Genomic DNA, 14,525 nt, shown 5'->3' on the forward strand with positions numbered 1-14,525 from the left:
CAGTCAGTTCTATCAACTATCCCTAACTATCAACACGCTCTGCAAATATGGGAATTAATAAAGCATTTATTAAGAGAGAATTCAAAAAGAATGATGCAGTTTATATTTTGTAGATGTATTATTTGTTTATTTGCAGATACAACACAATAACATATCCATGCTGCCCAATTACACCCATGTGGTAAATTAACCTATTAACCCATACATCTTTGGAAAGTGGGAGGAAACCGGAGACCCCAACCAAAAACCCAGTGGTCACAGGGAAAACATGCACCCTCCTTACAGGCGGCAGTGCAATTAACCCATCTTACTGGCACCATAACAACATTCCACTAATTGCTACACTACCATACTGCCCCATGTTCTGCTTTTCTACCAAGAAAAGTTCCAGTAGAAATTGTTATTTGTTACATTTTGTAACACCAGAAACTAGTCAAAAGAAAAACATGTGAGCCTAGGGATAAAGTATCTTCTAGATTTTTTACTTCTCTTTTCTTTAGTGAGGTGTGTACATATGACGAGGTGGTGTAATGATGTATGCCATGCACGTACTTTTACATATAACCCATAATAAGACCATAAGACATAGGAACAGAATTAGGCCATTTGGCCCATCGAGTCTGCTCTGCCATTCAATCATGGCTGATCCTTTTTATTATCTCCTTCTCAACCCCAGTACCCAGCCTTCTCCTCATAACCTTTGATGCCATGTCCAATCAAGAACCTGTCAATCTCTGCCTTAAGTACACTCAACAACCTGGCCTCCACAAACTCATCACCCTCTGGCTAAAGAAATGTCTCCACATCTCTGTTTTGAAAGGGTGCCCCTCTATCCTGAGGCTGTGCCCTCTTGTCCTAGACTCTCCCACCATATCCCTTCCCTATCTACTCTGTCTAGCCCTTTCAACATTCAAAAGGTTCAATGAGACCCCCCCCCCCATCCTTCTAAATTCCAACAAGTACAGACCCAGAGCCATCAAACGTTCCTCATATGATAACCCTTTCATTCCTGGAATCATCCTTGTGAAACTCCTCTGGATCCTTTCCAATGCAAGCATATCTTTTCTAAGATGAGGGGCCCAAAACTGTTCACAATACTCAAGATGAGGCCTCACCAGTGCCTTATAAAGCCTCAGCATCACATACTTACTGTTGTATTCTAGACCTCTTGAAATGAATGCTAACATGGCATTTGCCTTCTTCACCACTGACTCAACCTGCAAGTTAACCTTCAGGGTGTTCTGCACAAGGACTCCAAAGTCCCTCTGCATCTCAGATTCCTAGATTTTCTCCCGTTTAGAAAATAGTCTGCAAATTTATTTCCACTACCAAAGTGCATTTTCCGACATTGTATTTCATTTGCCACTTCCTTGCCCATTCTCCTAATCTGTCCAAGCTTTGTATCATACATGTTTCCTCAACACTGCTTGCTCCTCCACCAATCTTCGTATCATCTGCAAACTTAGCAACAAAGTCATCTATTCCGTCATCTAAATCATTTATATACAGTATGAAAAGAAATGGTCCCAACACCGACCCCTGTGGAACATCACCAGTCACTGGCAGCCAACCAGAAAATGATCCTTTTATTCCCACTCGCTGCCTCCTACCAATCAGCCAATGTTTTAACCATGTTAGTAACTTTCCTGTAATACCATGGACTCTTAACTTGGTAAGCAGCCTCGTGTGTGGCACCTTGTCGAAGGCCTTCTGAACGTCCAAATATACAACATCCACTGCATCCCCTTTATATATCCTACTTGTAATCTCCTCAAAGAATTCCAACAGGTTCATCAGGCAGGATTTTCCCTGAAGGAAACCATGCTGATTTCATACTATCTTGTCCTGTGTCACCAAGTACTCCATCACCTCATCCTTTACATTTGACTCTATCGTCTTCCCAACCACTGAGATCAGGCTAACTGGTCTATAATTTCCTTTCTGCTGCCTTCCTCCTTTCTTAAAGAGTGTAGTAACATTTGCAATTTTCCCATCCTCTGGCACCATGCCAGATTCCAATGATTTTTGAAAGATCATTTCTAATGCCACCACAATCTCTAACACTACCTCTTTCAGAACCCTAGGGTGCAGTTCCTCTGGTCCGGGTGATTAGGTACCTTTAGGTCTTTCAGCTTTTTGAGCACCTTCTCTTTTGTAACAGTCATTGAACCCACTTCTCTTCCTTCACACACGACAACATCTGGCATATTGCTAGTCTTCCACAGTGAAGACTGATGCAAAATACCCAAGTAGTTCATCAGCCATCTCCTTGCCCCTGTTATTATTTCTCCTGCCTCATTTTCTAGCAGTCGTATATCCACCCTCATTTCTCTTTTATTTTTAACATACTTGAAAAAACTTTTACTATCCACTCTGATATTATTTGCTAGCTTGTTTTCATATTTCATTTTTTCCCTTCTAATGATTTTTTTAGTTGCTGTCTGTAGGTTTTTAAAAACTTCTAATCCTTTACCTTCTCACTTATTTTTGCTTTGTTGTATGCCCTTTTATTTTTATATTAGCTTTGACTTCCCTTGTCAGCCATGGTTGTACTATTTTACCATTTGAGTCTTTCTTCATTTTTGAAATACGCATGTCCTGCACCTTCCTCATTTTTCCCAGAAACGCACACCAGTACTGCTCTGCTGACATCCCTGCCAGCAGCTCCTTCTAATTTACTTTGACCAACTCCTTTCTCATACCACTGTAATTTCCCTTATTCCACTAAAATACTGCTACATCAGACTTTTACTTTCTCCCTATCAAATTTCAAGTTGAACACAATCATCTTGTGATCATTGGTTCTTAAGGGTTCTTTTACCTTAAGCTCCCTAATCCCTTCCGGTTCATTACAAAACACCCAATCCAGTATAGCTGATCCCCGAGTAGGCTCAACAACAAACTGCTCTAAAAAGCTATCTCTTAGGCATTCAATTAACTCACTCTCTTGAGATCCGTTACCAACCTAATTTTCCCAATCAACCTGCATGTTAAAATTTCCCATGACTACCATGACATTGCCCCTTTGACTCACGTTTTCTATTTCCTTTTGTAACCTGTGGTCCCCCTCCCAGCCACTGTTGGGAGGCCTGTATATAACTGCCATCAACGTCCTTTCACCCTTGCAGTTTCTTAACTCAACCCACAAGGATTCAACATCTTCCGATCCTATGTCACATAGGAATTATGTAAACAACAAAGAATGTTTAATCAAACAATATATTTAAAATATTACTCAAATATCATTGAAATATTAAATACACAACACTCCTCCATGCTTGGCTGTAAAGTCCAACTTGATACAGAATGCATCTCAACTGAAATATGTAACGTATTGCTCTCTAGTCATCTATCTATATATATAAATATACATATTATGCTTTCTAAAGCAACTACTATATGGACATCCATGGCAGAGTAAAATTTTAAATTGTTCTATTCAGACCTGGAGGTTTAATCACTGTGGAGGAATTCTTACTCTTGTGGGATAATGTCTTTGCTGCCAAGTGGGGTCACTCTGCTTGGCAGGAGAGATTTGTGGCTGTGAAACAATCTCAGTTTCTGGGGCCTCCTCCATGGTGGTTCTAGGAGATGACTCTGGACTGCAGGAAGTGGTTCTGACCACCTTTCTTCGCAAACAATTGACTCCGCTCTCCTCAACTAAGGGATGTGTCTTCTCCATATGACATCACTAACGCACAATCTCCACTGAGTGGAAATCAGTCTAGTTCTGTCCTTAATCTTTCCAAGTACCCATTTTTAATAACTTCTGTAGTCCTTCACCAGGACTGTTTCTCCAGGAGTGAAACATTAAACCTCGTTTATTGAGGCACCTTCAATTTCTGTCAGCTATTGGTCATGCATACTTCTTCTGAGATTGGCTTTGAGGAGTTCCAAGCATTGAGCACAAGGGATGACCCAAGAACAGCATAGCTGCAGAGTTGTTGGTTGTGGAGTGTGCTGCATTGTCATATGAAGGGAGGAAATGGATGAGCTTCTGATTCAGTGTTATCCTGGTGTGTCTGCTGACATTGCTTGCATGCGTTCTTTAGATGCTGGACAAACCTTTCTGCCAAGCCATTTGTAGCATTCATTTCCAGGAATGTTCTGCAACAGCCTGTGGTCCACTTTCACTGACTAAGTGTTCTGGAACACCAGTCCTTGAGAAGAGGCTTCTCAACACAACAGTAGTATGCGAGGCTATAATGTAGGCTACTGGAAATATATCTGGCCACATCGAAGCTGTATCCACTACTACCAAGAAATTTGTGCCCATGAATGGCCTGGAAAAATCCACATGAATGCTCTACCAAGGCAATACAGATCATTCCCAGGGTAGGAGAAGTGCTGCTTTTAGAATCTTCTGGACATGTTGGCAACCCCAACATGGGAAGTTGCTCAATCAGCCCATCTATCCCAGGCTACCAGACAAAGCTTCTAGCCAATGCTTTCATTTTAACCACACCTAGTTGACTGGCATGTAGCTCCTCCAACACTTTAGCTCTCAGCTTGGATGGTACAACAACTCTCAATCCCCACATAACACAACCTCTGTGAAGGGCAAGTTCATCCTGATGCTGGTAATAATGGGGAAACTGGAATTTCTACTGCACATACCAGCCACTTTGGGTTGCCATGTAGACCTGAGACAGTATGGGGTCTTTTCTGGTTTCTCTTTGGATCAACCCTGTTGTTATAGAGAGACTTTCAATTTGCATTAGGGGAGAATATGTCCAGAGCAGTGACCTCTTCTGTAAATTTTTCAGGTATTTCCTTTTCCAAGGGTAAACAGGACAATCAATCAGCATTTCCAGGATTAGTCATCCTGATGATTTTGATCTTGTAATTGAGTCCTCCAAGAAACAGAGCCCATATCTGCATACGTGCTGTTGCTGTTGGTGGAGCACTCTTCTGTGGATTGGAAATGGACACCAGTGGTTTGTGGTCAGTAATGAGGGTAAACTCTCTCCTATACGTACCGGTTGAAACATTTTACCCACCACCCCGCCCCCCAAACCCGATTCAAGGCCTCTTGGTCAATCTGCGTGTAATTTTCCTCAGCAGGGGTAAGGGAATATGATGCAAGTCTATGGAAAGTTCACTTGCATCACTCATAACGTGTGACATGACTGTACCTATACCATAAGGCAAGCCACCACAGGCAAATTTCACTGGGCAATGTGAATCATAACGTGTGAGTACAGTGTCTGATGTCACCATTTCCTTTGCCTTTTGGAAAGCCAACTCACACCGCTTTGTCCATTGCCATTTCTTCCCTATCTGAAGTTATGAGTTCAAGGGGTGGATCACAGTAGTCAGGTTTGGCAGGAACCTGCTATAGTAATTGAAATCTTAAAAAGAACCGCAACTGTGATCTTGAGGCATCCACCACTGCTTAAATTTTCTCACCACACGTAATCCTAGTGCATCAATAGTGTGACCACAGTAAATAACGCCTGGTTTAAAGAATTCACACTTGTTGCATCCTCCTCTGAGCCCATAATCTTCTACCTTGAAATTTTGGAGATGTTGCATGTCATCCTCACTGGTAACAATAATGTCATCCAGGTAACACTGCGTGCCTGGCCAGCATTGCAGCACCTAGTCTATGGCTTTTTGCCAGAGTGCAGATCCAGATGCTACTCCAAGAATACGCCTATTATAGCAAAAAAGCAATTTGTGAGTGTTTATGGGGATAAACTCTTCGGACTCTTCTTCCATCTCCATCTGAAGGTAGGCCTCAGCTACGTCCAATTTGCTGAAGTGTTCCCCTCGAGAAAGGTTTGCAAATATATACTCTATCCTGGGGAGAGTGTATTGATCTACTTTCAGTATTGGGTGATGGTGACCTTAAAATCATCACAGATCCTGACAGACCCATCCTTGTGACCACTGGCATTGGCATGGGCTCCACTCAGCCTTGGAGAGAACTCCTTCAGCCTCCATGCAATCTAGCTCACTGGCTACTTTATCATGGATGGCATCGGGAACCAGACAGCCTTTTACAACTTTTATGTGGCATTTTCATTTAACACTATTTTGCTCCAGATATTTTCATTTTTGAGTTTTCTCATGCCATTTTTGAATGTGGCTATGGCATTATTCAGTATGTTACTTAATTCGCTTTCGGTTGACTCTGTTGCAGCGAATGTGGCATGCAAATGGTGGATGGATCTCCAATCAAGTTCTTGTTGTCTCAGCCATGCACTACCCCACAATGCTGGCCCTCCTGTTTTCATACATACGTTCAAGCCCAATGTGGCTTGTTGGTTGTTATATTTTACTGTTACGAATGTTATTCCCATAGGTGTGATCTTTTCTCCAGTATAAGTTCTTAGTTGGATATCTGTAGGATTCAGTTCAGTATCTTTGAAATGCTGTACAAACTCATTTTGTGGAATGACTGAAACAGCCAAGCCAGTGTCCAATTCCATTTTAATTAATTTGCTGTTCACTTCTGGTGCAAGCCAAATTGCTTGTCATTTGTTAGTTTTCATATTGCAAATCTCAAAGCTAATCAGTCACTCTCATCTTTATCAATTTTTTTATTCTCAAAATGCAGATAAGTGCTCTTTTTGAAACTGCAATTCGACATTTTCTTTTTCTCTTCCCTGTTATGTTCATTTATTTTTGTCTGCCCAACATGCTCTTTGTATGTGTCCTACTTTGTTGCATTTTCTGCAAGTTTCACCTTTGCATTGGTCCAGAGTATGTGAGCTCCTGCCACAAAGGTAACACAATTTGTTCAGCCAGGCAGGTTTCACTTAGATGTTGTTGTGATTTTGTTCATGGTCACTTTCAGTCGTGACTGTAACTCAACTGTGTCTCCAGTTGCTGTTTCCATTGATTCAGCGATTTCAACTGCTCTTTTAAATGTGAGTTGTGCTTCAGTAAGGAACTGTATTTGAATGTTTTCAAGTAGGATTCCACAAACTGAACAATATCTCAGTGCAACATACATCAAAGTTGCTGGTGAACGCAGCAGGCCAAGCAGCATCTATAGGAAGAGGCGCAGTCGACGTTTCAGGCTGAGACCTTATCTCAGTGCGTCATTAAGCCCATCACTAAACTGATAATGCTCAGCCAGCTTCTTCAATTCCACCACATACGCTGAAATGGACTCCCCTTTCTTTTGATTCCACTTATGAAATCTAAATTGATCTGCAATCAACAATGGTTTCAGTTCTAAATGTTCCTGCATTACTTTCTTGATATCACTGAAACTCATTTCAGCTGGTTTGGTTGGAGCAGACAAACTTCTAAGGAAACTGTATGTTCTTCCACTAATTGCACTCCGCAAACTGGCATTCGTTTCTTATCTGCTATTTCATTGTTTTAAAATACTGCTCAAATAGTTTAGTTTACAACATCGAGTTTCATTTTGTTCAATCAAATGCATCTACCTTTCCGATGTAGCCTACCATTTCTGCTTTTTTAAATGTATTATTATCTGCTCATATTCACTGTTTAAAAACCTGTGAATTTCATTCATTTTCTGTATTTTTTTTTAACTCAAATGTCCTGCTGAGTTTCAACAGGTGAGTAATCATCTCAGGTTCATTTTAAAATTTACTTGTCACCACTGTTATGTTTTGCAACTCCAAAACTTATCGAAAGAAAATCACAGGAGACTTCGGTGGATGCACACATATGACATGGCAGTGTAATGACGTATGCTATTCACGGACTTCTTACATACAGTATAACCCATAATGAATTATGTAACAAACAAAGAATGCTTAATCAAACAATTTATTTACAAAATTACTCAAATATTACTGCAATGTTAAATACACAACAGTTTTACTATCATATAACATTGATTACATCAGCTTTGCCAATTATATTTCAGTTTTTTGCTGGAAATGTGAATGCAGCATTAAAAGTGAATAATGATTTCCAATTTCCTACTGGTATGGCATTGTATATTATAAATTCATTAGAATTAAAATTATTTGAGGCTGGATTTTTGATCACCAGATGTTCCAATATTGAATTAGTCATATCAGAACACATTTTATTACAAGAGACAAAATCTAACTGGAGAATCTGATAAAATAAATCTATTTCATTGACTGTAATCTTAAGAAAACACATAATCCCTGTACATAAATACAGACTTGAATCTTACATTCCCTCTAATGTGGCTTCTGAATGAAATGCCAAAAAAAGCTCTATTGTCTCCTCTGTGTCTTTGATGAAGAAGCTAATCAAAAGAAAAATATAGGGTTCCAGGAATAGTGTCTACTAGTTTTTTATTTTCATTTTCTTTAAAGAGGTGCACATATGATGTAGTGTTGTAATGATAGATGTCATTTGCATACTTTTACATATAACCAGTAAAGAACTATGCAAACAAGCAATGCTTAATCAAACATTATATTTACAATATTACTCGAACATTACTGAAATATTACATACACAATGTTATTTGTGAAGTATCTCCTCAGCATTTGACTATCACTTTATTGGAAATGAAACACTATCAGCACAGAATCAATACCATTACAGATTCATCATTTTCTTTCCTTTTGACTAACCCCATTGAAATTCCAATTCTACATTATTGAAATAAATAGCAGACATCAAGTGGCAATTCTTTGTTTAGTTTTCTGAAACTTTTTCTCCTTACTTAGCGCTTTACTGGTAAGATGATAAATGGCCATTTCTACTTATGAATTGGCAGAGGAAGTGCAGACTTCACTAACTGATTTATTAGTTTTAGATTGATGAAACTAGTGTGAACTTGGTATATCTAAGCGTAGAATTAGATATCACCCTTGTCGGTATGGTGCATGCACAATATCCTTCAGCCTAACTCCAAAAACAGGCGAAACTAAAAAAAAATTGACTCATCTATGCTTTATAGAATTATTATCATAGTGCCGCTTTACCCTTTAAAACACATCTTTAAAGCACATCTTTTGCTCAAGTTATGCATAAACAACAAATGCATTTTTTTCTTATCTGGTTGCTTGGCAGAAGTGCCTAATATATTGAATATATTCCATGTGGATTGACCAAGAAAATCTAGGTTTTCAACTAAAATAATGTATAATTTTAAAGATGAAATTTGTAATGCTATAAAGCCAAGGATGTTCTCCTAATTCAAAATTGTAACCATTAGTTTTCTCAAGAATCTGTACCCTCTATTTAGAGATTTATATGCTCCAAGGAACAGGAAATAAGGAGACCAATGTACAGCTGACCATGCTGTTGGCATCTCGTTCTTTTACTTGGCTATTGCAACATTTCCAACACTTTCAATGACTCCAGTTTGATTCCCATTTTCAAACACTCTGCAAAATGAATTCCCAGTTGCCAAAGTAATCCACATCACAACCACATCACTGAAGGCCCGTGACACAGCCTACAGATTGGGGGACAGGAGTGCGCTTCGCTCAGCCAGGTCTGCACTTTACTAGGGATCAGGAAAGCGAAAAGGGCCTATGCGGGCAAAATACATGGACACTTCTGTGACACAGGTGACACCAGATGGATGTGGCAGGGAATTAAAGCGCTGACAGACTACAAGGTCAGGCAGAAAACTGATGACAGTGATGCCTCTCTTCCAGACAGGCTTAACAATTTCTTTGCATGCTTCAAAGCATCAAACAGCACAGCAAAGGGGAGAGCTAGACCCTTTTTACCATCTGACCAGCTGGCTCCAATCATTGATCCAGAGCAAACACGGAGGACCCTTGTCAGGGTCAACCCATGAAAAGTGGGAGGTCCCGACAACATCCCTGGATGTGTGCTCAAAGAATGTGCTGATGAATTAGCAGATGTCCTGACAGACATTTTCAACATCTCCCTTAGTCAAGCCATTGTCCCCAGATGCTTCAGAACCTCCACAATCATCCCTGTAGCAAAGAAATCAGTTGTAGCCTGTCTGAATGATTACCGTCCTGTTGCCCTGACCCCCAAAGTGATGAAATGTTTTGAACGGCTTGTCAAGCCTCATATCACAGCCAGCCTCCCCTCATCGCTGGATCCTCTGCAGTTTGCTTATCGTCCAAATCGCTCTACGGAGGATGCAATATCCACCACACTGCCCACAGTTCTCTCTCACTTGGACAACAAAGACACTTATGCCAGAATCCTGTACATTGACTTCAGTTTAGCGTTCAATACCGTCATCCCACAGAGACTAGTGGAGAAACTGTCGCTGCTTGGCCTTAACACTGCCATGTGTCACTGGATTCTGGATTTCTTGACAGAGAGACCACAGTCAGTCTGTGTTGACAGGAACATCTCTGACTCCATCACATTGAGCACTGGATCCCCACAAGGCTGCGCGCTTAGCCCATTGCTGTTTACACTGCTAACACATGACTGTGCAGCCAGATTCAAGGAGAACCTGATCATTAAGTTTGCTGATGATACCACAGTGGTTGGTGGGGCTCATCAGCAAAAATGATGAAGCAATGTACAGGGAGGAGGTCAAACACCTAGAGAGCTGGTGCAGTGATAACAACTTGATGCTTATTGTCACCAAAACCAAGGAGATGATCGTCGATTTCAGACGGTCTCAGCCTGAGCACACACCCCTCAGCATCAGCGGCTCCACAGTGGAGAGAGTGGAAAACATCAAGTTCCTTGGGGTGCAGATCTCAGACAATCTCACCTGGTCCAGAAGCACCACTGGGATTGTGAAATGGGCCCAGCAGAGATTGCACTTTCTGAGGAAGCTTAAACAAGCATTACCCCCCACTAACATCTTAACTACATTCTACAGAGGCGTGGTTGAGAGTGTGCTGACATTTTGCATCACAATCTAGTACTCCAGCTGCAGTGCTGTTGACAAAAAAGCCTTGCAGAGGGTGGTTAGGGGAGCAGAGAAGGTTATTGGGGTCTCCCTACCTTCTGTCCAAGACCTCTTTCAGAGTCGATGCCTCCAGAAGACACGATACATCATTAAAGACCCCTCACACCCTCTCCATGAACTGTTTGTTCTTCTGCCATCAGGCAAACGTTACAGGAGCATCAAAACTAAGGCTACTAAACAACTTCCTCCCACAAGCAGTCAGACTGCTAAATAGCTGCTCTACCTGACTCTGCTTTGGACACTTTTAACTTGCACTGGACACTTATAACTTGATTTTAACTGACATGTGGCTGTTGTGCTTTACTATTTATTGTTATGTTTATTATTTAGTGTTGCATTTGTTATGTTATGATTGCACTGCTCCTGGGAAACGCTGTCTCATTCTGCCCTGCAGAGCTGATGTACGGTTAGAATGACAATAAAGTTTTCTGAATCTTGAATCTTGAATCTCGATTCATATAAATTCATCTCACCCCCTCCCCACCCCATTCTAACCAAAAGTACTGACAGATCTCTTCTTCCTGATAATATCACTCCCCTTTCAAAACCATTACTGTCACCACTTCCCCAAGTCATACCTCAACTTCATAGGTTAATAAAAACAGAAAGTGCTGGAAATAAGGTCTTCAACCTGAAATTACAGCTTTATTTCTCCTCCCACAGAAGCAACCTGACCTGCTATTTCCAGCATTTCCTGGTTTCATTTCTGATTTCCAGCATCTGAAATTTATTTTATATCTGGACTTCAATTGCTACCCATGATCTAGCCTTTTTAATCTGTACAGGATTTAAATATGATAATCTACCAGATTCATCCCCAACTATTCCACAATTCTCCAACAACTCCCTGCATGAATATCTCTAATCTGTCTTTGCTGGTTACAGCAACATCTAAGGTTATTGATCTAAGGTAACTAATTTAGCCAAAGTCACAAGAGTCATTGTGGATAACTAGACTCATACTCCATTGTTTTCTTTGATCTCTTTGCATGAGGCACATGGCCTTGTCATCGTCCTCCACTCTCGAGTTATCCATTTTCACAACAATAACTTGCATTCTTGCCAGCACATCAACAGTTCTTACTTCTTTTCTAGACCAATATAACATCACCTGCAGAATCAATCCTTTCCCACCCTAACCCTAACCTGACTCCTTAGTCTCTTGGTGGCATTATTGGCCGTTTGTAGGAAGATTAGGTGTAATTTTTCACCACTACTTTTGTTCCCTGTCATAAATTTGGTTTGTTTACTCTAATGAAGTGGGTGGTGGGGTGGAGATTTATCTCTACCAAAGGAGTTGTAAGACGCAGCTTCCTTCCGTTAGCCTGCAGGTCACCCTTGCGCAATATGTAGACCTGCTTAGTTCCCCCCCCCACTCAATCAGAGCCACGTTAAGCCATGCGAGCAGGTCGTGGATGGTTGTATGAGCAGCTGCTGCACATCACAAGCCCTGGTTAAGCAACCACTAACACCAGACAGACATTCTTTGACGAGTATTGATAATTGTTGGGTTCATCCATCTTGTAAAAATGCTACCCAGAAGAAGATAATGGCAAACCACTATATATAGTGGTTTGAATAGAAAAAATTGCCAAAAACAACCATGGTCAAAGACTATGATTACCCATATCATACGACATGGTACATGATGATATGACCTTAATGAAAATGAGCCATAAATCAGCCAAAATCTAATTAAATAATGGAACAACCAAATGGCTTCTCAGCCTAGCCATTTGCTTAGACAGATACAGTCCATTCTTAAATTTGCTGTTCTACTCAACCTCGAACTGAGTCTGAACTAATATCTTTTCATTAATGCAGATTGGTTATTTCTACTTCCCCAAAATCTCTCAGGCTACCAAAAATAATTACATTTTCTAGACTTGATTATTCCAATGTGCTATTCACTGGTGCTGATGCTTTCCCAGCTGTTACATGATGTCTAATATCTCATGGATTTTTTAAATTGCCCCCTTTTCAAAAGCAATAAACCGATGAATGAAAACTTCAGCCTCAAAATGCCCAGGGGAGCCTTTGTCTACATCACCATAATAAAATTAAACTCTCAACCATCACCAAGTTAAACATGTACATTTCTTCTATTCAGGATTCGTAAGGTCTCTTCGTGATTATTGGATGTACTGTATGTATATGCTAATTACAAGCTGTCATAATTTCTAAAGCTGCCATTTGTTCTGAAGCTGCTATTTGTTCTAAATCATTTATGCCGTAAAACTTTATTGATCTTTGACCTCTTTACTTACAGTCATGTGATGCATGCAGTATCTCTTAATGACATGGAATGTGGCCATTTCTCTGCATTTACCACCCGACAAGTGAAGATTAAACGAGACCCTGTCTATGGTTTTGGATTTGTAGCAGGTGGTGAGAAGCCTGTGATAGTGCGAGCTGTGGCACCAGGTGAGATATGCAGATAACTCTTATGGAGTCTTGTTATTTATGTTTCATTGATCTGCATTTATTCTACATCTTAGCTGATTACAAAGATCAGCTTGTTTCTCCCAAATATGAATCAAACTGGGTTACAAGTCTTGTCCTACTCCCTTCACCAATGGTCCCTTTCCTGCTAATTGCACTAGATTATGTCTGATTATCTGGGCAACAATTGGCTGGGAATTGCTCACTCAAACCATATGTCTGCTGTTTGAGTGGATGAAGAGCGTGTTTCCATGATAATTAACCAGGGGGCACATCACTACAAAGCTCACATCTGCCTTGTTCATTGTCTAGAGTGGGTAACTTAGATCAGGAACTGGACTGTATTGTGCAGCACTTTGTTTTTCAGTGTTACTCAAGCCTACTCCTACTCAAATAGGTATTGGACTTCCTAATGAAGAGAGTTCAGGTAGTCAGGATACACAACCACTCCTCCTCACCATCATCCTGAACACAAGTGTCCCTAGGGCCATGTACTGAGCCCATTGCTGTACACTCTGCTCACACATGATTGCATGGCCAAACACCTGAGTAGTAACATCGTCAAGTTTCGATGACGTGACAATGGTGGGTCTCATTACCAACAATGTTGAGAAGGCATACAGAGTAGTGGAAGAGCTCAAGGTTTGGTACCAGGCATATAACTTCTTCCTTAATGTCAATAAGGCAAAGGAGATGGTTATCAGCTTGAGGAGAAATCGCACCATTCACAGCACCCTTTACATCAGTGCCACAACAGTGAAAACTGCAAGCAGTTTCAAACTCCTGGGAGTGTACATCACACACAAAACCACATGGTCTCAAAACATATTGTCAACAGTCAAGAAAGCTCACCAATGCCTCTACTTTCTAAAGAGGTGAAAGTGATCTGGACTTTGCAAATCCATATTCATGTAATTATACACATGTGCAGTAGAGAGCATCCTAACATGCTGCATCACTGCTTGGTACAGAATCTCACTTAGATAGATAGATAGATAGATAGATATACTTTATTAATCCCGAGGGAAATTTGGTTTTGTTACAGCCGCACCAACCAAGAATACAGCGTAAATATAGCAATACAAAAAACCCCAACAATCAAACAATAAAATGCAAAACTATGCCAGACAGAAAATAAGTCCAGGACCAGTCTATTGGCTCTGGGAGTCTGACCCTGCACGTTCGATGGCCACAGGCAGGAACGACCTCCCGTGCCGTCCAGTGTTGTATCACGGTGGAATGTGGCCAAAGTCCA

At 40.7% G+C, this 14,525-nt stretch overlaps 1 protein-coding gene across 1 annotated transcript in view; it reads left to right on the forward strand.

Annotated features, from left to right (window-relative positions):
• frmpd3 (FERM and PDZ domain containing 3) overlaps nt 1-14,525 on the forward strand; it is a 474,907-nt gene that overhangs the window by 329,967 nt on the left and 130,415 nt on the right. Inside the window, exon 3 of the mRNA XM_063059815.1 lies at nt 13,098-13,252. Within this exon, the coding sequence (XP_062915885.1) occupies nt 13,098-13,252 (155 nt within the window). The remainder of the gene's footprint in view (nt 1-13,097; nt 13,253-14,525) is intronic.

Source organism: Mobula hypostoma, chromosome 10, assembly GCF_963921235.1.
Source record: "Mobula hypostoma chromosome 10, sMobHyp1.1, whole genome shotgun sequence".
NCBI classification, from domain to species: domain Eukaryota; kingdom Metazoa; phylum Chordata; class Chondrichthyes; order Myliobatiformes; family Myliobatidae; genus Mobula; species Mobula hypostoma.